At 42.2% G+C, this 25,357-nt stretch overlaps 3 protein-coding genes across 9 annotated transcripts in view; 2 read left to right on the top strand and 1 right to left on the bottom strand.

Moving 5' to 3' along the window:
• The window catches only part of MYRF (myelin regulatory factor), a 99,149-nt gene extending 91,644 nt beyond the window's left edge, over positions 1-7,505 (top strand). For all 6 annotated transcript variants that reach the window (XM_072118040.1, XM_072118039.1, XM_072118041.1 and 3 more), the window contains 2 exons: positions 2,216-2,320; positions 6,140-7,505. In XM_072118040.1, coding sequence (XP_071974141.1) covers positions 2,216-2,320; positions 6,140-6,223 — 189 coding nt within the window. In that variant the 3' untranslated portion in view covers positions 6,224-7,505. The remainder of the gene's footprint in view (positions 1-2,215; positions 2,321-6,139) is intronic.
• Positions 7,322-18,230, bottom strand: TMEM258 (transmembrane protein 258). Its single transcript, XM_072118046.1, has 4 exons — positions 18,075-18,230; positions 12,653-12,762; positions 9,121-9,249; positions 7,322-7,506 (listed from the first exon to the last, which is right to left on the bottom strand). The coding sequence occupies exons 1-3, from the start codon at positions 18,075-18,077 to the stop codon at positions 9,123-9,125; spliced, it is 240 nt and encodes a 79-aa protein (XP_071974147.1). The 5' UTR covers positions 18,078-18,230; the 3' UTR covers positions 7,322-7,506; positions 9,121-9,122.
• Positions 18,231-18,308: 78 nt separating this feature from the next.
• Positions 18,309-21,645, top strand: FEN1 (flap structure-specific endonuclease 1). Of its 2 annotated transcripts, none has more exons than XM_072118045.1 (2): positions 18,309-18,462; positions 20,337-21,645. In XM_072118045.1, exon 2 carries the CDS (start codon positions 20,384-20,386, stop codon positions 21,530-21,532), a length of 1,149 nt encoding a protein of 382 aa, XP_071974146.1. In that variant the 5' UTR covers positions 18,309-18,462; positions 20,337-20,383; the 3' UTR covers positions 21,533-21,645. The 2 variants fall into 2 exon arrangements, with proteins under 2 accessions (XP_071974146.1, XP_071974145.1); XM_072118044.1 differs by lacking the exon at positions 18,309-18,462 and adding an exon at positions 18,560-18,786.
• The last annotated feature ends 3,712 nt before the right edge of the window (positions 21,646-25,357 follow it).

The raw sequence follows: 25,357 nt of genomic DNA, 5'->3' as shown, positions 1-25,357 counted from the left end.
GAGCACCCTTCATCTTCCTGCACCGTGACCGGCCACATATTTGACACGTCCTATATTTCGCCATGTTATGGCTCTGAACGCTTGCTTCTCTATGGAGAGGAGAGGGGTGAGCAGCACTCATCCCTCCTCCTCTCCAGCGCACGGCGTAGCCAGGGAAAACATACATCATGTGAATGTACCCTAAAGATATATGAAGAGGGTTCAGGGATTAGCTTTCTTCATACATGGTGGGCGTTTGCTGCATTATGCCATTATTAACCATTTAACTGCTGCCTGTAAAAATGCTGGTGTGTGGGCACCGCCATCTTGGATGGGATTGTCGCTCACTCTGACATTAATAAGACTCCACCTGTCATTCGGTGAAATCTGTAACAGCATGCTGTATGCATTGTGGTGATGCTTAAAGTCAAAGAGGCAGAGAGTTTAGCACTGAAGTCAAGTTCTCCTTGCTTCTGGAGTCCTCACTGTAATTGATTGTCCTCTGTCCTGGGACATAGGTAACGGTCTTGCTTAATGTGTTGTGTGATGTCAATGACAGCAGAGGGGACATTCTCAGGTGAAGAGAATTTGTCTTCACTAAAAAAAAAAAACTCTCCAATCTCAACTTTGAAGTGTGATGTAAACTAATTGCTTTGATAGTCAGGGAGAAAAAGTTTAGCACTGAAGTCAAGTTCTCCTTATCTGAGAATGTTCTCTCTGCTGTCATTGACATTATGCAAGATATTCAAAGTGATTGTTACTTATGAGGCAGGACCATCAATCCCAAAGAAGGAAATGTTCTGTGGCAAGGAGAGCTTGACTTCAGTGTTAATCTCTCCACCTGTGTGACTTTATACAACCAGTTTACATCTCGCTTCAAAGTTGTTTATCTGGATGATGCCACCACCCTAGGTCAAGAAGGAAACATGAACTTGAGGGTGTTAATTTGCTTGACAACATACTGGTTGTGGTTTATTAGGTTCATTTCCACTGACAGGTTCCTTTTAAACTAATGTTACAATAGGAGTATAAAAGAGAAATGTGTCTCACATACCCGTCTTTCCCGAAAAAGTGGAGTGCACACCGATCGCTGGCCTTTACAAAGGAACGATAGGAAAAAAGTTTGTTGTGGCACATCCATAGCATCTCTTTGCCGCGACAAACTTTTTTCCTAACTATCCTATTGTTACAATAATTTTCCATTAAATTAATAGCACAAAGGAAATTAGGATTCTGTAAAAAAATATATTATTTTTAATTTGTCAGACTTCTCTCCTGTTCCCTGCCTCCTACATTGACCATTTACCATAAGGCATGTGACCTGATTTCACAGACCAACAGCAGCACAGGGGATGGGACTCCATGCAAAATTTCATCCGTGTCCTCTGCACAGTGGGTGGTCAGTGGAATCTGGCCAGCACACAATGGACTAACCATGGTTGTGTGCGCCACTGTCCTTTCGCTAAAATTCATTGTCATTGAGGAGACTATCAACTCATGTTATAACTCCAGTGGAGTGGAGGATGGAGCAGCTGGAGGGAGAGAGGTAACTCAATTGGATACATTTCAGAGCTATTTGGGTAAAAAAGGTATCAGATCTGCCAGTGACGCTGAAGAGGGACTGAAGATGTTTTGAGATGTACCACTACCATATACAAGTTTGTGTTTTAGGCTTGAAGGCTTTCTGTTAACGGGAACCTGTCAGGACGATTTGGGACACTAAACCACCCAGAGGCCCTAATGAACCAGTGGTTTAGCATCCTAAATCTCCCTGTATGATTTTTAGGCACTTTGGGTAAAAATAAATAAAAAATTTCATATTTACCTCGGCCGTGCGCGTGCTGTCAAGTGAAGATGCATGTGCAGTGAAGCAGGGATACTGTCCCGGGTTTCACTACCCTCATTGTAGCATAGGATCTCATCATGTGAGTCTGATGTGATGTGCCTCCTCAGACTCAAAACTAGGTAAGTATTAAAGTTCATTTTTGACAGTTTTTTCCATTTAAAAACGTAAGAAAGGTCGATTTGGGACCCTATACCAAAGGCCCATAAAGACCTACAGTTGGTTTAGGGTCCCAAATAATTCAGACAGGTCCTCTAAGATAATTGTGTTAACCACAAAAAGCCCTGGACAGAACATGGTATATTTTTCATATTGAAAGAACCCGGACAAACATCTGCCGGCTTTAAAAGTTTGGGATTAAATAATTGATTGCCAATTGACACTTTTCACCAGGTCTCAGGAGTCTGCGCTGCACCAGCCCCATCAACATATCATCTGTGGTCTCTACAACTGTTTCCCTCCCAGGACTTCTCATTTCATCTGCGAGTATCTCCTCCGGTAAGAAATCCATCATCCTGTAGAAGTGTTATTCACCAAATCCTGTGCACCTATTTCTCATAATTTGTTCATTACACACTATTGGCACATAAAATAACAAACATTAAATGCCCGAAGCCTTCAACAGGAACGGGTCAATTGCAGGCGCATTGTTTCAGAAAAGATGTTTTAGTTCTGGAAACCCCCTGTAAAACATCTGTAGCCAAAATGCTCTATAAACCTACATCAGAAGCAGTTCTGGGCTCCTAAAATGCCAAATTCAATAGGGACTGCAGCATTTCTAGGGTATTTTCTTTCTACAACGATTTTCATTCAGAAATTCCACTGCATATTTCTGAAGCATCAGAGGTTTTCCCACAAAGCAAAGTAGTCCCTATCCACAAGATAGGGCCTAACTTGCTGATCATTGGGGGTTTCAGTGATGGGACCCCCACAGATCATCAAGAACGCACCCCGAGATGACCGAAGCAGCTGGTTGTTCATGGGCGCACTGCCCCGTTTCCCCCAATCTCCTCAGCTCAATAGAGGTGAACGGGGCAGCCTAGCTATTTGCAACCAGCTGCGCTGGTTATCTTGGGGTGCGATGGGTGTACATTGGGACCCCGTTCTCATGATCTGTGGGGGTCCCATCACTGAGGACCCCATGAATCAGCAAGTTAAGCCCTATCCCATAACTTTTTGGGAAAACCCTTTTAAAGTAAATGTTATTTGGAAAAATAAATGTGTATGTAAACTTACTGTAATAATGCAGATTTTTCTGCAAAACTACAACAGATAAAAGGTGGAAATAAAAAAGCTCACAAACCGCATACAAATCTGCACTACCCAAAACACAAATCAACATGAAATACAGAGGACATAGAAAGTATTCAGACCCCTGTACATTTTTCACTCCTTGTTTCATTGCAGCCAATTGATAAGATCAAAAAGTTCTTTATCTGCTCATTAATGTGAACTCTGCCCCCATAATGATAGAAAAAAACAGAAATGTTGATATTTTTGCTAATTTATAAAGAAAAACTGAAATATCACTTGCTCATAAGCATTAAGACCATTTGCTCAGTGTTGAGTAGAAGCAGCTTTGGAGCTAGTGCAGCCAGGAGTCTTCTTGGGAACAATGCAACAAGTTTTTCACACTGGGATTTGGGGATCCTCTGCCTCTTCTTTCCAGATCCTCTCCAGTTCCCTCAGGTTGGATGGTGAACATTAATAGAAGCCATTTTCAAGTCTCTCCAGAGATGCTCAATTGGGTTTAGGTCAGGGCTCTGGCTGGGCCAGTCAGGAATGGTCACAGAGATGTTCTGAAGCCTCTGCTTTGTTATTTTAGATGTGTACTTAGAGTCATTGGGGCACATTTACTTACCCGGTCCTGTCGCGATCCCCACTGTGCGTTGTCCGAAGATCATGGACTCCAGCGCGATTCACTACGATCGTGCGCCCGATATCCCTCATGTGTCGCTTCCCCGCTGAGTTCCACCGGAGTTCATCTTCTTCTTCCTGGTGCACGTAAGAGCATTGTCTTGCGACACAATCTAAATGTTAAATCCTGCGCTCAGTCCAAATCCATCGGATCGTCCGTCGGCCCGCCCCCGATTTGTGTCGCATGAAAGCCAGCGAGATTGCGCCAAAATCTGATCGCATGCTACACAATACCCTTTTAAATGCAGCGCAAAATGGTAATCGTCTGAATATCCGATGTTTGTGCAATCCGCGAACCCTTGGTAAATGAGCCCCATTGTCTTGTTGGAAGGTGAACCTTCAACCCAGTCTGAGGTCCAGAGCTCTGGAAGAGGTTTTCATCCTGGATATCTCTGTACTTCAGTTGCAGCCGTCGTCTTGTCCCTGCCCCCATAGCAGGATGCTACCACCACCATGTATCACTGTTGGGATTGTATTTGGCAGGTCATGAGCAGCGCCTGGTTTTCTCCACACACACAGCTTAGAATTGAGAGGGGAGGCTTGTTGGCCCACTCTGCCATAAAGCCCCACCTGGTGGAGGCTGCAGTGATAAGTGACTTTGTGGAACTCTCTCCCATCTTCCTACTGCATCAATGGAGCTCAGTCACAGTGTTCCTGGAGTTCTTCTTTACCTTTCTCACCAAGGCTCTCCTCCCACAATTGCTTAGTTTGGCTGGATGGCCAGGTCGAGGAAGTTGTGGTCATCCAAAACTTCTTCCATTTAATGATTATGGAGGACGCTGTGCTCTTAGGAAACTCGGGGCAGTTGTATCTCCCCCCCCCCTTCACTGTTGTGTTTTGTGCCATATTAGAAACTTTTTTTGAGACATTTTTGAGACTTTGGAAATGTAAGATGCACATGAATTTTAGCCAAGCACACCTTATTTAACTTCGGAATACTTTCCTAATTTATGATATGCGACTTTTTAAAATGGTGTCAAAAAAAGTCTCAAAATTACTCCTCTACAGAAGAGGTGTAGATAACAAAAAAAAAAAACAGACATGTAAAATTCCAACTTTAAAAAAAAATATATATATATATATAGGCAAAACAAATTCCTGTGTGTTAGTTAGGCTATCTGCACACATTCTGCTTGTTACATGAAAAATCTGCATCAAATTTATTCGATTTTTATATGCAATTTTCATGCAGATTTTCCACATACGGTTTTTCCCTTTTTCTCCATCCCTTTTGCCTGATGCCATTGATGCACATTTGATAGATTTTCACTCTCCCATAGACTTCAATGTAAAAAAAAATCCATGCAAAAATTTGTGAGGAAGCACAAGAAAAGTAATATGCTTATTTTATTTTCTGCACTGAAAAGTCCCCTAAAAAAAAAAAAAAAAAAGTCTACATGACTTTTTACAAAACTTTATTACACCACAGATTTTCTGCATCCACACGGTCCACAAGGTGTGGAAATAGCCTTATAGTTATCTGATGACGTTTTAAATGTTGACAATTGGTTAATTGTCAACATTTCTAAAATCTTTGTTTAAAGGGGACCTGTCTGAAGAATGTTCAATGACTGTATGTTGCTAGCAGAATGTTGTCAGCTAATTCTGATCTATAGTTTTTTTTCTCATTGAGACTTTTTACAAAAGGTTGCAAAAATATTAAAGTCTCAAAAACAATCCACCTAGAACAAACCTATCTAACCAAATTTTTACATTAGATAAATATGGTGCAAAATAGAGGGAATTCAGGTGCAAAAAAACCTGCTAAATAGAAAAAAAAAATGAAGATAAATACCCTCGAGTGCTGCAGAAATTCTTTTGTAACCTTTGCCAGAACTGTGCCTTGTCCCAATTCTGTTTCTGAGCTCCTTAGGCAGTTTCTTAGACCTCATGATTCTCCCGTGCTATATGAGCTGTGAGGACTTATATAAACAGGAGTGTGCCTTTCATAATCAAGTCCAAATCTTTTTAATTATACAGTTGGACTTCAATGAAGGAGTATAACCAACTCAAGGAGGATCAGATGGAAATGAACAGCACATGAGTTATATATTAATGCCACAGCAAAGGGTCTGAATACTTAAGACTATGTGATATTTCAGTTTTTCTTGTTTAATTAAAATAGCAAAAAATGTACATTTGTTTTTATTTTCAAGATGGGGTGCAAAGTGTACATTAATGAGCAAAAGAAATAACTTTTTTGATCTTACTAATTGGCTGCAATGGAACAAAGAGTGAAAAGTTTAAAAGGGTCTGAATACTTTCTGTACCCACTGTATGTGCAGATTTACACGGTGCCTTCAGCATTACAATACAATAGTGTCATTTGCCTTAGTGGTTTCTACTCAACCCATGGACCTTTTCTTTAAAATGCCTTAACTGATCCCTTCTCTGTTCTAGGGTGCATCTGGATGTTATGACATTTCGGTGGATTCCTCAGAAGTTACAGACTATTATTTCAATTTTTACCGACTCTGCAAGTGACATACTTATTGATCAGCTGGAAAACCCCAGATTTCCCCCAATATTTTGACGCATCTCATGCGTCTTCCCTCACCCCCATCCCCCCAGACTGCAGGCAGCCACGGGGTAATCCCACCCGTCACTGGATGTGCAACACTGGACCAAACCAAGCAGCACTGGATCCTACTGGGACCAACTGGAAATCAGAAGGCATTCACACTGGAGACACAGGGAATGATCCCCAAGCAAGAAACATGGGATTTCTCATGTTCAATGAAGAGGACATGTGGAGTCTTCTCCATCCTGATGATTTTCTGTATGTTTTACTATTATCCTTCTGTTACAACCTTTCCACCTACTGTTGACCATCCCAATACTTATTCGAAGTCTCAGCCCTGCAGTCTATGCCGGAGCATCCTGAACTGATAGATGCCACCACTAAGCCGCAGGCTGCAGAAACTGCTTCAAGTTACTGAATAATGGAACAGGTTATGTGTCTTATTGTATTTTATGTGAATCTTTTTTTTCTCGTTTTTTGTGTTTTGTATTTAATTCCCTAACCACAGAAGTGCACTTAAATCTTAACATGGCAGTCGAGGACCAAAATCTTGGCCTATGATAGGGGCAGCCAAGAACGCCTTATGGTGAGGCAGCACACCAAAGACTTTGAGCACCCAGCGTGCGTCTGCTGTCCAAAGAGATGAATTGGTGACTAAGAAGGAAACATGGACCTCCATCCCAACCCTTGCAAATCCCAAAAGGAAAAAAAAAAAAAAAAGTTTTCAGCTTAATGTTAAAATCCTGTAAATACTTTTTTTTCTTATGATAATTAAGACACTAATCACATGATATTGCTTTAACCCTTTCAATACACGACACTAGTACTGGAAGGGGTAAAGTTTCATCTCAAAGCATTTTTAATATTTTTTTTAATGTCTGATTTGTATTTATATTTTTCTTCCTATGACAGCACTGTTCCCCTACCCCCTCCTCTACGGGTCCGAAAAAAAAATTCCTTTCTACGTATAAATACCACAATATAAATATATGGATAATGCTTTGTATTCTGGCTGGTGTTGTGTGACTGTAGAAACCTGGAAATATAGACAGACGCGAAAATAAATGTAATAAAGTGTTTTATTGTGACTGGTGAGCAAAGTCACCACGAGAAAATCTCCATTGCAGAAATGACAGTGCAACGACTGAGTGGACGCCGCCATCCACGGCCAGTACTGGTCCCCCGACAGAGTGAAGTAAACAAAAAAAAAAGGATCCAAAAGCAAATCTTATCCTCCAACTACAATCTGAAAAGAGAGAAAGACAGAAAATAAGTAGCAGCACAGGAATAACATCACACTCTGAAATTGAACTTGTTTAAAATGGGGATTTGAAGAAAATTAAAATAAAGCTGTACGTCCTCCGTCACTCCTGATGTCCAGCGCCACAGTCTGTCTGACATGTGCCCGTTTGTTTACAGGAGCACAGAAGCTGCCCTCGGGGAGCTGCCGGCCACTCCCATTTGACACCATATCCAAGCGCTTACAGTGCTGACAGGACGGATGGGAGTGGCCAGCCAGAAGCTCCCTGAGCGCAGGACATCAGGAGTGAAGGAGGCAGGGAGTACAGCTTTTTTTCTCTAAAAAGCCCATCCCCAATTTATTGCCACCTGCGGATAATCCCTTTAAAGTCAATTGTTAATCCATCTATAAATATCTTACACAATTATGAGTATCTCAGAAACAACCGGTTGCCCCATATTCACTAGGTAGCAGATAAAGGCTAGATTTTTTTGGGTGTGTGACAGCTTGGATCCTCTCCATTCCTAAGAACATGGTTTCTGTGCAAAATCCGACACCCATCCTTCCCTCCAAATCAATATAGTGGGGGCAGGCGTCTCAGCTACTTCTTTCAATTCTCTGACATTGTGTGCTGTAAAACATGCAAATATATTTTCCAGGGTGGGTCTTTTAGCTACCTTGAAAGGCAGCTCCCTTAATATCAAACATGACTTACAAGAAGCCTGATAACATGATAAGGGATTCAGCTAAACCAGTATATCTATTCCAGAAGGAACAGATTATGCAGCCTCTTCAGCAGTCCTACATAGGGACTTTCTACTCTTAACTGTAGGGCAGCAATGGTTCTCGTCTATTAGCTTCAGTGTGTAGGGAGTTCAAAGAGTGCTTAGCTCACCTCTGTATTAGGCACGCTGCACACAAATGTGTGTAGCCCATGTATATGGACCTGTATGTTGGTCAGATCCCACAGGCTCCAAACAGCACAAGACATTAGTCCTTGCATCATATAGAAATATGATGCAAGAACTCCCTATCCTGTGCAATGTGTGCAGTCCATAGGATTTGAACAACAGGGGTTCTAGTATGAGAGCACAGGTGCAAATGTTTATTCTCATCTATTTTATGACACTTTTGATGTAGCTGTCCTGTATAATTCCCAAAGTACCAAGGAAGAGAATAAGATTCACAGATCAAGCATGCACATACACGCACCGCATACATGAATAGACAATTGTACTATGAGCATCTTCTGCACTTTTCAAGTATCACACATACAGTATACAAGTTATGTGCCAAACGGGAGTGGATACAAAGAAGAGGTACAAATGGTACAGTCTATAAGGATTCTTTTCAGTGGCTTTTATGATCTGCATATTGTGCTACTAGTTTTGATAGACCTGCACCAGTCTATGGGAACTGACAAAACTGCTGATATTTATATAGTGGTGGTTCTTGTAATGCATTTACTAAGGAGTGACACAAGACGAGCAGAAGAATGACGGGACTGGGAAGGTCATCAGCCATAGCAGATATATTCTGGGGAGGAATACGGGTGGCAGCATATGGATAAAGAATGGTGGAGGATGAAACACGTTTGTAGTCCACTAACAAACTACTTACCATCACACGTAGATCCCGACCCATAGGAGGAGAAACAAAACCCCGAATCCCATGAAGAGCGAGGCTACTAGCGAAATAAGGAGCTCCTTGTATATGTCCCTAGTGTATTTTGTGGATGTCACCTCGTAGCTTTAGGGAAGTATTAAGGAACAATTTATGAACATAACATGAAGATGACATAAGAGATCGCCTCATGTAAATCTTTGTTCCAGAAGCAAACCGTTGTGACAGCAGCGTGCGAATATCATACTCTATAATACTTTTTATTTTCAGATTGTATTATATGAATTTATAGGGTATTTCAACACTTTTTCCTGTACTGTAACAAGTATGACACATAACCGAAAAGTTTTACACACAACACAGGCATTAACAGAATTGTTATAAAACCCAGGCCCTTTCAGTTTAAAGAGAACCTGTCACCCTAAAGAAATGCACTATCGCTACCACAGATGTAGCAGTTTAACACTGCTACATTTATCAGAACCTTCCGATAAAGCTAGAAAACACTACAGAACCGTACCAAGCTTACAGCAGTCCGGTGTATTCATGAGGGGGGCCGTCTGAGGTGCTGCTCCTCTCATACTATAGGTCGGCAGTGACTGCCGTGCTTCATGCGGCAGTTACCGCCTCCTCATGAATACTGATGGGTAAGGCGCTGCAGTGTCTTCTAGCTTTAATGGAGGGTTCTGATAAAGCAAGCAATAATTGGGTAGCACTAGGAGCTTTAAACTACTGCATTACCAGTAAAAATGCATGAAATGGCCGTTCTCTGGTTCTGTGGCTCATAAAATCTCAACCTCATTGGATTTTAAAGATGAGATTCTCATTTTTAATATGAAGCCGGCAGCAGGTTTCTAGGTCCTATAGAGCCGAATATCAGTGTGTCTGGAGTGACAATACCCCTGCAGTTTTTCCTTTCAGGTAATACAATGGGATAAAGTCTTGGGACCCCTGAGTCCCTTTGAAGCACCCAACCACAGCTGTGGTGGTTTCATGAAGTCTGATGTCTGGATTGTGTATGGAAGTTGTAGTAAAACCTTTTGATCTTTATATACAGCTTTTCCAAGAGTTCCGATTGTAACTTTAAGGGTGCATTCACACACAGTATGCCTGTCGTGCGGGCATACCGCCGTGTGCTGGAGAGGAGGCCCCTCCTCCCTCCATAGGAAACAGCGGGGTAAAGATAGAGCACGTTCACAGACTTGAGAAAGCGCGTTATGCGCGGAACAGCCTGTTGTTTGTGGCGTGCCCGACACCTCTCGATGTTACCCTGCTGGTTTGAATAAAGACTGCATTTTGGTGAGTGACCAGTCTTCCTTTTTCTTCCAATTTAAAAGATAGAGCATGTTCTATCTTTTCCTGGTCTGCGGCAGAGAGCGGTGTCACATGTGTACCGCCGCCTATGGGACCTGTATGCGGCCGCATGTACGTCCCCACAGAGGGCCATGTGAATAAACCCTCAAAGGGGATATTTCCAATCCATCCACATACAATCTTGATATCATATAAGGGGGCAGTCCTATATCCGTATGCTGCCATAGGCAGAAGAGCGGCCAGGTCACGCCTATACTTTGCGGCAAAGCCATCCGACCCGCCACAGTGCAGTGATGCACCATGTTCCATGCCGTTCCTCCCATAGAAGTCTTTGGGAGGGCCGTGATCCTCTCGCATGATCACAGCTCCCTTAGGGGCCGTGTGAATGAGGCCTTAAAGTGTACATTCTACTGTTAGATATGACACCAAAATTGGTTTTTGGGTTTTTAGGTACCAGGGTTCATAAGATAAAGGTGTTTGAAATGTTCCTTCTGTCAGCTGAGGGCAGAATGTAGAAGAAGCTGCAGGAAGAAATTTACATATTTAAAGAGCTTACAGTTTGTAGAAGTACATGCATCCTCTGCATCTATAGATAAGACTTGGGGGAAGGATAATGAAATTATACTGTACATAGTATACTTTATATTTTGGTAAAATTAAAATGTATTATTAAAAAAAACCTTTAAATCAGAAAAATGACAAAAAAAAACTTTTTTTAATATTTGTAATACCGGTAATTTCTTGGCTAATTTTATAAAGAAAAAAAATAAAGTATAATATTATATTATAAAGTTAAAAAAAACTACCCTATTGCGTTAATGTCTCACATGTCATGAAAAAAAAAAACACCTGTAAAATTTGGTTGTTAAGCTTTTCAAAAAATACCGTCATTTAGAGAAGCTCATAACCGAACTGCAAAAATTGACCGGGACATTCAGGCATACATGACCCTTGGTCAGGAAGGGGTTATTAACCCCTTAAGGACCAGGCCCTTTTTCGCTTTTGCGTTTTTATTTTTCACTCCCCACCTTCAAAAATCTTTTATTTTTCCATGTACAAAGCTGTGTGATTTCTTATTTTCTGCGTAACAAATTGCACTTCGTAGTGATGGTATTAAATATTCCATGCCGTGTACTGGGAAGCGGGAAAAAAATTCTAAATTGAAAGTGAAAATGATGAAAAAACACATTTGTGCCATTTCTTGTGGGCTTGGTTTTTACAGCTTTCACTGTTCGCCCCAAATGACATGTCTACTTCATTCATTGGGTCAATACGATCACAGGGATACCATATTTGTATAGGTTTTATAATGTTTTCATACATTTACAAAAATTCTGATAACGATTGCAACGCTTATATTTTTAGGACTGTGCGACCTTTTGATCACTTTTTATAGAATTTTTTCTATTTTTCAAAATGTCTACCCGCTATGGGGTAAAATGCAGTGAAAAACGGTTATTAAATTTTGATAGATCGGGCATTTTGGGACGCGGCGATACCTAAAGTGTTTAGGATTTTTACTGTTTATTTATATTTATATCAGTTCTAGGGAAAGGGGGGCGATTGGAATTTTTTTTTTTTAATCTAATTTTTTTTTTACTATTTTTCAGACTCCCTGGGGTACTTTAACCCTAAGTTGTCTGATTGTTCCTACCATACACTGCCATACATACAGCAGATCGCACATTGTAATAGATAGCCTCGATCATGACAGAGCTTTGTGTGATCCGAGGCTGTTATGACAACGGATCGCCGCTCCCCGGTGACGTCACGCGGAGTGATGATCGGAGGCAAGAGGGCAGCGCCCACGATTATAAAGCAAATGCCCGGTGAGTATGAAGAGGGCTCAGCCCGTGAGCCCTCTTCATACTCCCCCATGCGCAGCAAGACGTAAGGGTACGTCTTATTGCGCTATGGGGTTAAAGGAAGAGATGTTTTTATTCCATTGGAGTACTGGAGAAACTTCTCATCTTCAAATTTCTGAAGATCAGCATTGTAAATACCAAAGTGTATGTGACTTGCGTAAATAGTGCTCAAAAATGTATCGCTTCCACCTCTGACAATGTGACCCAACATGCATTACCCTACTATGACATGTGCTGGAAGTGTCAAAATATGGAGGGGTACAGTATAAAAAATTAATTATGAAGGTCTTCTATAATGTCTCTTGGCTGGTGTGTAGCGCTTGATGATCTCATTGTCAGTAAAAGGATACACAAAGAACCAAGCCGTGAAGAACATGCCGATTGCCAGGAGCACAACCGTGAGGTGTGGGAACACGGCCGGATTGACCGGGCTTGTGTATCTGCTCATTGCTTCCAGCTCCTGTGGAGAAATGAAGAGGCCTGAGATAAATAATACTGCACACTTAAAGGGGTTTGCCTATGGAATAAAGTTCTCAAAATGTAATCCCCTAGCGATAATTACACAATAAAGATCATTTTTAACTGAAGAAAAATTTAAGGAGTTTTGGAACTGGACTAAAAAAAAAAAGACTTCAATTTTATTAGGTTACATTAAAAGAGTGACTACATACATAGACAAGCAGACGCGTTTCGGGGAAATAGAACGCCCTTAAACCGCATTCACATTCACATTGGCCACACGGAGCAATACGTTCCGCACACAGGGAAAAAGGTAGAACATGTCCCATCTTTCCCCTCCTCTCCATTGCGGTGGACGTATGTGGCCCAAGTCAGATCATTTTTAACTTCCTGCCTTTATTTTTTTTTTATAGCTTAAGATTGTGGGCATGGGCTCTCTAAGCATACACTTCATGATTCCTCTGTGCTGTGAGATGCTGTGATTGTGTGAGACAATGTGCTTAGATTATAAGGGTACAGGTTTGTCTACACTTCTATTTAGCTTCCGAACATACACTAGCATCTGACACAGAGATGATGATGATATAAGACACAATGACACTCACACCTATAACACACACAGACTCAGATGTGCTATATGCCTCCCTCACAGATAAAGACCTTATCTTGCCTGTAGTTTGTAGAGTAAGTTTCTGCACACTGCTGTTTGCTGGCAGGAAGTGCCTGTGCCTGAGCTGGTAGGGGTGGCAGGAGGCAGAGAGCACTGCATTGTGCAAACAAGAGAAGCTTTTCATGAGAAAAATCCAAACAAAGTCAGAACTTTACGGTTGTATACAGGGGCAACCAAATTGTAAACACCAAGACTGATAGAGAAAGGATGGAATTATATCTTTGAGATGCTGTATTTTTGATAATAACCTTGTATTAGAGAATATGTTATTTTGTTATCCTGAGTATATTTAACCCACCCACCCCTCTCTTCAGGACTCAGCCCTTTTTTGGTTTTGCGTTTCAGTTTTTTTACTCCCCTCATTCCTAAAGCAATAACTTTTTTATGTTTACGGAGATGTGTTAGGGCTTATTATCTGCAGGATAAAATGTACTGGAAAAAAAAATTCAGAGTGCAGTGAAATTGACAAAACAAAAACCATTTGTGGCGTTTTCTTGTGGGTTCTGTTTATGGGTTTTATCCTGCTCCCCAAATGATACACTCTTTATTCTGTGGGTTGCTACGATCACAGTGATACCAAATTTATATGCAAGTTTTATTAGGCTTTAATAGATTTAAAAGAATAAAAATCTTTTGTACCTAAAAAATATTTTCCAATTTGCCAAATTCGGAGGCCAATAACTTTTATATACTTTACAGTATGTGCTGGCGTATTAAAGGGGTTATCCGGGTATAAAAATTATACCCTGTGCGTGTCTTCTGTGACCCTGTAAACAAACAGGGGCACGGATCAAACTGACTGCGGTGCGGGACATTGGTGGGGCAGGAGGAGGTAAGTACATGTTTATTATTTTTAAATAGCTTGCCCCAGCCTGGCCCTAAATAACTTTTTATAACCAGATAAGCCCTTTAATTTATATCAATTTGGGACCTATATGACCGATCATTTTTTATTCAAATATTCATGAATGGAAAAATGGGGGAAAAGTGGCGATTCGGACATTTGGGTGCTCATTTCCATTGCGGTGTTCACAGCCGTGAATAATCTTTACAATAATTTAATATAACAAGCATTTTGGGACGAGGCGATACCTAACATGTGTATGATATATGGTTTATTTTTATATGTGATCTAGGGAAAGGTGGGGAGATTTAAACTTTTACCATTATTTCAGACCCTCAAGGGTACTTTAACCCTGCAGGGTCTGATTGCTAATACTATATAGCATTGTATTATAGTATATAATATATAACAGTGGTGGCACCTCTCTGTGGGCACCCAGGCCATCACCCCAGAATGGAGTTCACCAGACAGGACTCAAAGAATGCTGGCCAAACAATTCTTCCTGTAAACAGGGATCCTGGAGAGAAGCTGCAATAGCCCAAATTTGCCCTCCTCTTTTCAACTGCTTTTGTGGCTTCAGCAATTACTGACGAAATTGCTGTGCTGGCACTTTGCCATAAATAAGTTGCTTTTGGTTGAAGTTTGGGCATTCAGGCTTTAAAAGGTTTGCCATCACTGATATATAGTATATAGGAATATTACTTCTGATGTCTAATAACCTACCGTCTGCTGGCTATTGGAGATCATTTCGCATGGCAAGCCTACAGTTCTCAATGAGACTGTAGGCTGTCATGGCAACAGATTCCACCATCCAAGAGAAAAGCTATTCCAAGATGGCAGCACCCATGCAATGGCAAGTTAGGTGCCACGGTCGGATTTGAATGTGGCACTTAACAGGTTAACTGCCACGATTGGTGCCAAAGATGGCGGCAGTAACAGGTGCGTGTCACACTCGTTATAGTACGTCCTGGTGTGCGAAGGGGTTAAGAATCTTGTCTTCGTTTGAATACACCTTTAAGAACAGTAAAGAGATACATTAGTTAGTGCACATCCGGTGCTTTAGGATCACTATAGCACCGAGGCAGCAGGCCCGCTGTCTTGGTGTTGTGCTGGACTCTTTTTCACCATATATTCAATCTCTTGCTCGCTCTTGCCGGGTGCATCTCAGAAACATCTCCAGAATACGACCATTTCTGACAAATGAAACTTCTAAAATGCTAATTGTTACGCTGATTGACTTGACTACTGCAACTCCCTACTAATTGGTCTTCTACTCCCTAAACTCTCTCCTTTACAATCAATTCTTAATGCAGCAGCCAGGCTCGTCTTTCAGACCAAACGCTACACGGATGCCTCCAGTTTGTGCCAATCACTGCACTGGCTCTTTCAGAATTCAGTTAAAATAATAACCCTCAACCACAAAGCTCTGAATAATGCTGCACCTCCCCATCGCTCTTCTCTCATCTCAGTCTGTCGCCCAAACTGCGCTCTTCGCTCTGCCAGTGATATTGGATTCATCTCTACCTTAATTCGAACCTCTCATGCACATCTCCAGCACTTCTCCAGAGCTGCACCAATTCTCTGGAATGGCCTTCCCCGAACTGTCAGACTAATACGCACCACCCTCCAGTTTCAAACCTGCTCTCAAAACCCATCTCTTTAGGCAGGCTTATAATACTCGCTAACTGCATGAAATGTCAACTCTTTACTAATCCATTCTGTGCCCTATCTCCCATCTGATACCCGGCAAACACCAGATATAAACCAAGCTCCAGGCTTCTCCGCAGTAACATTCACCTTGGACCTTGTATATAAGATGACGGCTGATGGCAGGTTCCAGCAGCAGAATTTTTATATGTTAAATTATTTTATACTGTTCCCTTATAAAAATTGGCTAGACCTTTATACAAGCTCTTATACCTTGTGTCACCCCCTCATCCTCATAAACTGTAAGCTCGTGTCCCCCCCTCATCCTCATAGACTGTAAGCTCTTGTGTCACCCCCTCATCCTCATAGACTGTAAGCTCTTGTGTCACCCCCTCATCCTCATAGACTGTAAGCTCTTGTGTCACCCCCTCATCCTCATAGACTGTAAGCTATTGTGTCACTCTTCATCCTCATAGACTGTAAGCTCGTGTCACCCCCTCATCCTCATAGACTGTAAGCTCTTGTGTTATCCCTCATCCTCATAGACTGTAAGCTCTTGTGTCACCCCTCATCCTCATAGACTGTAAGCTCGTGTCACCCCCTCATCCTCATAGACTGTAAGTTCTTGTGTCACCCCCTCATCCTCATAGACTGTAAGCTCTTGTATCACCCCCTCATTCTCATAGACTGTAACCTCTTGTGTCACCCCCTCATTCTCATAGACTGTAACCTCTTGTGTCACCCCCTCATCCTCATAGACTGTAAGCTCTTGTGAGCAGGGCCCTCACCCCTATTGTTCCATATGACTGTTTGTACTCTGTAATGTAATATTATATTTGTATATGTTCCCTATGATTTGTAAAGCGCTACAGAATTTTATGGTGCTATATAAATAAACATTATTATTGGGAACTGGATCTTTATCTGCAGCTCACATTCCCAGCTATGGGAACCACAAGCCTGATGTGATCTGAAGACCCGATTCTTACTTTTAATATAACACAAAGGCAATGGTACTTTAGGGTCAAAAATATAAGCATCCAAGGTGACACTCCCCCTGCAACCTCAACTCATCTCTTTTTCATACGACTTAGGAGATTTTTTTTTATAAGTAAACAAGCAAGATTTCTTGTAAATTAGGGAATTTTAGAAAGAGCATTTCATACCTCACCTGAGGGGGCTGCTCATTTAATTGAATAAAAATCTAGTGTAACGTCTTCCTTTTAAGGCCTCAATGCACACGACCGCCATGGACGCCTATATCCATCCGGATATATGTCCCCCATAGACAGATATGGCACTCGGGTTCGGTAAGGTCTGCACAACGTGTGCTCACCGTTCAGTTCTTTGGCCGTAAGAACGGCCGTGCAGTGCGAACTCCTATGCAGAGGGGAGGGGCGAGTCATGCTCTTCCCTCCTCCTGCGCAGCACGCCAATGTTTTCTCACTAGGGCGAGCACACGTCCATGTAAATTCACCCAAAACTTTCAATTCCATACTTCCTCTTAAAAGACATCTACCATCAGTTTAGGGTCAGTAGACATGTCCTTCTAAGAAGTTCTAAAAAAAACTCTGCTCCTCTGGAACATCCACAGGACATATAAATGTTAGATAAGTGTCAGATCCCCCCACCTAGCACCATAATGGGGGCCCGCTAAAAACACAGTGCAGGCATCTGTTGTGTCAGCCAGGAAAGGGGCAGTGGGGACCCCTCTACTACAACAGGTATGAGGGTCTATAGGTGGTGACCATTGATATAGGTCATTTCTTGCATGTCAAAGTGTCTAGACTAGAATTATCACTTCAAAACTGCTCGGAGAAGTGAAACATCTCCTTGTTTCTTTAAAATCTGCCGTGCTAAAGAAAACGCACAGTGTGAACAAAGAAGCGCTGTCTACAGGATGTCTGATGCAAGACGAGCGTGGACACGGCTCTGCTACATCTGTATGGAGATGGTGTTTCAATTCACTGACAGACAGAGAACTTTTCAGTGTAGGAACATTTCTATACAGTGGACACAGCAGAGAAGGTGATGCTGAGCACAGTATTAGGGACACGTATAGTCACATTATAGCGTCAGACTGCTCCTCCTAATACACAGTGATAGACAACCCGCCACCATCACCCCGGCGCCGCTCTACTCTCATTCTCACCATGTCTTCCGTGACAGCGCTCCCGGTTCGGCCACGTCTGTAACAATCAAATGGGAGGTCAGGGGGCAAAGCAAGGGACTCTGGGAGCGGAAACACATTCAGTAAGGACACGTGGCACAACCAGCCAATCGCGATGAGCTTTACATCCAGTGACCAATCACTAACCCAGGAACAGTGTCAACTTGCCAACCACATTATGGCTCCTCAGCCCGCCTAACAACCATAGTATGACGGTTTTTCTACTCAACCAATCCGCATGCGGTTTTGCACAGGCGGTCCAATCAGATCGGGTCTCCGGTCTGCGTTGGGAGGTTTGGGCGCGCGCGTCAGAACGGCGGGAATTTGAGCGATGTCATCACAGTAGCGCGCGAAGAGCCGGAGGAGGAGGGTGAGTGCGAGCGCTGCGAGGAGAATCTCCATAATAATAATAATAATAATAATAATAATTATAATAATAATAATAATGAGATGTCTTTGGGCTGTGGCTCTAATTTCCTGCACGTTATGACTACTGGAGTGTAGCGTCAGTGTCTTAGGCCTGTCTGCGGATCCTTGTAGGAGCATGAGCATATCCATTGTGCTGGAGCTTCTTACAGCTCAGCAGAGTCACAGGGGCCTCAGGCAGCCATGTATAATGTCATATCTATATCTCAGGCGCTATTCCGGTCACACCCCAGTGGTCATTGAAAGTTGAAGCCGCCATAGAATGCAGGTACATGTGAACGGTACCCTAAGCTTAAATTAAAAACGCAGTGTTCCCCATAGACTTTAATGGGCAAACTATTATTCGTCAGTTAATAGCAGTAAATAAAGACTGCGGGGCTATTAAGGGTGTTTTCCCACTAATCAAGTTGGGCCCTATCCCTTTAACTTGCTGATCGTGGGGGTATCAGTGATGAAACCCCCCCACAGAGCACAAGAATGACGCGATCTCCATCAGCTCCATCCCTGTGGATAGGCCCCAACTTGATTGGTGGGAATCCCCTTGGAAGGAAACCTACCACTTAAAAGTGGTATTTCTAAGACACAGATATATGGCACCAGCTCAGGGTAAGTTGGTGCCGGAGCAGTAGGGCCCGGCGCACCATGCGCACGCCTGAGCGTGCGGCGGATTCTGGAGAGCCAGTGACGTCACTGAGCCCTCTGGCACACTCGTGCCTGCGCAACTTCACATGGGGAAGTTGAGTAGAGTGGTTCACTTCACTCCCGGGTGACAAAGGGTAGTGGTAAACCCTTTATTATTATAGACATAACACTGTTGGCATATTCTACAAGCCATTTTTTTTTTTTTCATTTTATCCCTTTGTTGTAAGGATTCCAGACATGCAATGAAGGGATCTGACGTATCCTATTGTATGCTCGTATGCCTCTTTCCATCCTATGTTACTTGATGAAGTCTATGGCTAGTTAAAGGACACCTGTCATCAGGTCTGTGTCACTTGTCCTGTCACTACTACCTGTTGGAGCAGCTCACAAGGATCCATCCCAGCCTTTATCTAGTTATTTCATACATTGTTCATTGTAAAATCATCATTTCTTTATCATGTAAATGAGGCTGGTCACATGGTCAGAGGCAGTGATGTTCCCCCTCCCCTCTCCTCCCCCTGCTCATGTCTGTGTGTAATGTATAGTAAAGCATGGCTGGTGTGAGTGCTGTATCTGCTGACATGCTGCATCCTCCTAATACACAGAGACACAGACATCAGCTACACATGAATCTGACATGTTCTGCTGTAACATGGCTGCATGGAGCTGCTGTATCTCTCCTATACACACACACATGCACAGACAGGCTGCAGGGGGCGTGGCCACCAGCACCAGGAAGCACATCATTATACAGCCTCACATCATTATACAGGCTGTCAGTCATGCACTGGGGGTGTGGCTGTGCCTCCCACTCATGAATAGAGTGGACAGCTTGAATATGCTAATGCTTCATTGGACATTTCACAGGTCATTTGCATACAGCTTTAGGACCTCATTGCTCAGGTTTACAGGCATGTCCCTCTACAATGAAGGGATAGAGGCAATGCTCTCTAATGGCAGTTTATGATAATATATTTAGTTTAGGAGGGTTATTTTGCATGATGGGTTCTCTTTAAGTTTTCACAGCTGTTGTGGCAGCATGCATTTTTTTTTTTTTTAATTAGTTTTGGAGAAGTGGAATGAACAAAGACAATAATTGTGACTTTTTTTTATTTTTCAGTACACATAATGCACAGCAAAAAATATGTTCATTACATGTCCCTTCTTGTATTTCAGGTTTATTTTTTTCCAGTTGGCACATCCCTACTTTTTACTGTTCTACAATGGGAATTCAAGGACTAGCGAAGCTGATTGCGGATGTGGCACCTGGAGCCATAAAAGAGAATGACATAAAGAGTTACTTTGGACGCAAGGTGGCGGTAGACGCTTCTATGTGCATCTACCAGTTTCTCATAGCTGTGCGGCAGGATGGTAACATGCTTCAGAATGAGGAAGGTGAAACCACCAGTCACTTAATGGGCATGTTCTATCGTACGATACGTATGGTGGAGCACGGCATCAAGCCCGTTTATGTGTTTGATGGAAAACCACCACAGATGAAGTCTGGTGAACTGGCTAAGCGCAGCGAAAGGAGGGCAGAAGCTGAAAAATTGCTGGAAGCGGCACAAGAAGCAGGTGAAGTGGAGAATATTGAGAAGTTTAATAAGAGGCTGGTGAAGGTGACAAAACAACACAATGAAGAGTGCAAAAAACTGCTTTCTTTAATGGGAATCCCCTATGTCGATGCGCCTTGTGAGGCTGAGGCCACATGTGCTGCGCTGGTAAAATCTGGAAAAGTGTACGCTGCCGCAACTGAAGATATGGATGCGCTGACCTTTGGCACTCCTCTGCTGCTGCGTCATCTCACCGCTAGTGAGGCCAAAAAGCTGCCCATCCAGGAGTTCCATCTCACCCGGGTACTGCAGGACATAGGTATCACACAAGAACAGTTTATTGACCTCTGTATACTGCTGGGCAGCGATTACTGTGAGACAATTCGTGGTATTGGCCCAAAGAGGGCAATTGAACTGATCCGACAGCATAGAAGTATAGAAGAGATCATGGATAACATTGACCTTAAGAAATACCCTGTTCCTGAAAACTGGCTGCACAAAGAAGCCCGCCAGCTCTTCATAGAGCCGGAGGTGATCGATGTCAATGGGGTGGAACTGAAGTGGACGGATCCTGATGAGGATGGTCTGGTGGCCTTCATGTGTGGAGAAAAGCAATTCAGTGAAGACCGGATACGTAATGGGGCCAAGAAGCTGGCCAAGAACCGCCATGGCAGTACACAGGGCCGACTAGATGACTTCTTCAAGGTCACTGGATCCATCAGCTCCACCAAAAGGAAGGAAACTGAAGCTAAAGGATCAGCCAAGAAAAAGGCAAAAACAGCAGGCACCCCCTCTGGGAAGTTCAAGAGAGGCAAGTGATGAGAGCATGTGGACTCTGTAGGAGAGAGAGGACTATTGAGTAGTTGTATGTGTATAAGTGACTTTTATGTGTTCTGTCCATTGAAATAAAAGAGAAAAATAATTTGCTTAAAGTTTCTTTCGTGCATCACATGTATTCCATGTCAATACATTTGGAATTGTTTATTAACATGCAATTTTCACTTGAAGGGATATTTTAGGGAATATATAACAAAGCATATAATGCTATAAAAGTATCATCTATCCTCTGACTAGCAGATACATCATCATTATGGGAAGATCCCAGTGTGAGAAGAGAATTACAATGACAGACATTGCCCTCAGTGCTCTAAGTAGATGCCAGTTTTCCCCTTCACCTTTAAAGCATCAAACCGAGGGAGTGTCGTCCTCCCTGGGACAAGAAACCTGAGCAGATAAGTACTCCATCTCTCTAGCCTCGGTGGTTTCCTTTCTTACCTTTCAGGTAAAGAGGACAGAAGATATTTGAATTACCTTGTCAGGTCCCATGAGGAGGGGCATGTCCTGTGACACACTGGCCAAACTATGGAAGCAGTTGTGCAAAGATGCATCTGGTGATTTGAGGCAGGTTTTGGAGTTGCGCGCATGAAGCACCTCGCTAATCGCAAGTTTACCAACACTGGTGTCCTGCATAGCACACGCTGATCCTGTAGGACTGTGTTGTCTGTTGGATTGAGTCGATGAGCTGAGGGGCACAGAAGCTGCGCTGAGAACAGCTTTCAGCCGACCCGGGGAGGACATCCACGCCCACCCTTCCCCATATCTAAGGGTCTGATACACTGCTGACATATGGGGACGGCCGGTCAGAAGCTGTTCACAACGCAGCTTCTGTGCCCATGTAAACAAACGGGCATGGACCAAAGAGACTATTTTTTTTTATACATCTTTATATGTATTTTTCTTGACTACACCTTTAACCCCTTCCCGCCGCAGCCCTTTTCATTTTTGCTTTTTAATTTTTTGCTCCCCACCTTCAAAAATATATAACAATTTTATTTTTACACTTAAAGAGCTGTGTGACGGCTTGTTTTCTGTGTAACAAATTGCACCTCATAGCGATGGTATTTAATATTCCATGCCATGTACTGGGAAGCAGGAAAAAAAATTCCAAATGCAGTAAAATTGGTGAAAAAACATTTGTGCCGTTTTCTTGTGGGCTCGGATTTTATGGATTTCACTGTGCCCACAAATGACGTCTACTTTATGCATCCGTAACAATCTGTGCAATAACTCAGAAACATTATTGGAACCGCTTGGTGAGCACTGTAAAAACAAAACCCGAAAAGCTCGTTAAAAAAGTGATCAAAAAAAGTTGTGCGCCAAAATGTTACTACTGAAAAGGACAACTCGATAAGTAAAAAATAATCCCTAAACCAGCTGTGTCAACCAAAAAATTTAATTTTCTTATTAGTTTTTTTCCAGTAAAAATATATAGAAAACTATATACCTGAGGCATCACCGTAATCGTAGTGATCCATAGAATAAAGATAATATTTTTTTTGGTGTATGGCCCCCAAAAAATAAAAAAAGGAGACCAAAATTGACAATTTTCTTTTCTTCCATACATTTAAGAGTTAATAAAATCGCATCAATAAGCAACAGACCCACTAAAATGAAGTATTTGTAAAGTGCATCTCATGTTGCAAAAAAATAAGCCCTTATGTGTCCAAATTGCCAAAAAAATAAAGATTGTATAGCCAATAAAAAGTGACAATGCATAATCTGCTCTGAATGGCGCAGCTTCTCTTCGATGCCCTGGCGTGTGCCCATACAGCAGGTTACTACCACATATGGGGGATTGTTATACGTGGGAGAGATTGGGTATCAAACTTTGGAGCGTTTTGGTATTTTATCCACTGAGAATTTGTACATTTTATGAAAAACATAATTCATTTAGCCAAAAAAATGTTAATTTCAAAATTGCATCAGATCTTGTTTTATTCCCTGTAAAACAATTAAAAGGGTTAACCTCTTCACGCTCAGCTCTGATATATCGGACGCTGAGCTCAATGACTTAGCGCTCAGCGTCCGATATATCGGACGCTGAGCTGATGCCGGTTCAGCTCAAGATCTGAGCCGAACCGGCATCGGGAAAGACGGGGTGCCGGCTGTGACTGATAGCCGGCACCCCAGTGTAACACCCGCGATCGGAGTTGTCTCCGATCGCGGGTGCTTAACCCGTTAAATGCCGCGGTCAGCGCGACCGCGGCATCTAACATGTATCTGGGGGGTCTTTCCCCCACGATCGGCCCCCCCGAACCGTTTTCGGGGTGCGCCGATCGTTGCTATAGTAACTCTGGGGTCTGATCTGGACCCCAGAGTTACCTGCAAGAATTGCCAGTAAGATGGCGTCTGTGACGTCATCTTACTGGCACAGTGCCAGCCTATGCAAGTGTATAGGCTGACACTGATAATACTCTGCAATACATGAGTATTGCAGAATATTATCATGAACAAGCAATCAGATGATTGCTTCTTCATGTCCCATGGTATAAAAGTGAAAAAGTAAAAAAAAAAGTTATTCAATAAAAAAATAGTCATAAATCACAAAAAATGCCCCAAACCCCCAAAACATATAAAGAGACATATAACTCAAAAAAAGTCTAAATCATAAGACAAACCCCACATATATAGTATCACCGCGTCCGTAACACCCCGTAGAATAAAAGTAAATCATTATTGAACCCGCACGATAAACGCCGTAAAAAAAAACTGTTATAAACCCTCCAAAAATTATGATTTTTACCTGTTCAATCCCACAAAAAATGCTATAAAATGTGATCAAAAAACCATATGTACTCACACATGATACTGGTGCAAAGTACAACATGTCCCGCAAAAAACAAGCCATCAACCAGCTCCGTAGCCAAAAAAGTAACAATGTTATGCCACTTGGAAGACGGCAATACATAAATGATAGATTTTTCCCCACGTTAGGGTTTTGTTTGACAAATTTAGTAAAACGTAAGAAAATATATTCATGTCTGGTATCCCCGTAATCGTATCAACCCATAGAATAAAGATAACAGGATTATTAGGCTATACGGTGAACACCAAAAAAAAAGAAGTAAAAAATCCAGTACAGAATTGATGCTTTTCTACTCCTGTCCTCAAAAAAAGTTCCTAAATTTTCAACAATAGGTGATACAAACCCCAAAATGGTAACACTGAAAAAAGCATCTCATCCCTCAAAAAAAATGGCATCACATGGCCCCAATAACGAAAAAGCGAAAATTTTATAGCCTTCAAAAGGGGCCAATGAGGAAACTAAAATCCTGGCAGCTGCAGCGCCCTCCTTCCCTTCTGCGCCTCGCTGTGCCCCCATAACACAAGTCACAGCCACATGTGGGGGGTCTTTGTACTCAGGAGAAATTGCAGAACAAATTGTATGGTGGGTTTTCTCTTTTTATCTTTTGGAAATGTGTAAATTTTAGGGCTAAATGAACGTATAAGGGAACAATATGACCATTCTAAATTTCACCTCCATTTTGATTCAATTACTATGAAGATCTCAGGGGGTTAACAATCTTCGTAAAAGCTGTTTCTGATAGCTTGAGGGGTGCAGATTTGAAAATGGGTTGGTTATATAGGGGGTTTTGATGCTAAATATGTAAAATTTCATTCAAAACTGTATTTATCCCCAAAATAGTCAATTCTGAAAATCCGGAAAAGCGATATTCTATTTGTAAGCCGCGTGACATCAAAATAAATTATCCAGACATTTCAGAAATTATGAAAATGTAAAGTAGACAAATGGGAAATGTTATTCAGCAACTTATTTAGGTGGTAAATCTATCTGCCTGAAAA

This window comes from Engystomops pustulosus, chromosome 7, assembly GCF_040894005.1.
Source record: "Engystomops pustulosus chromosome 7, aEngPut4.maternal, whole genome shotgun sequence".
In the NCBI taxonomy this organism is placed as follows: domain Eukaryota; kingdom Metazoa; phylum Chordata; class Amphibia; order Anura; family Leptodactylidae; genus Engystomops; species Engystomops pustulosus.
The sequence above is the reverse complement of the archived record's forward strand: the minus strand, read 5'-3'. Positions and strand labels throughout refer to the sequence as shown.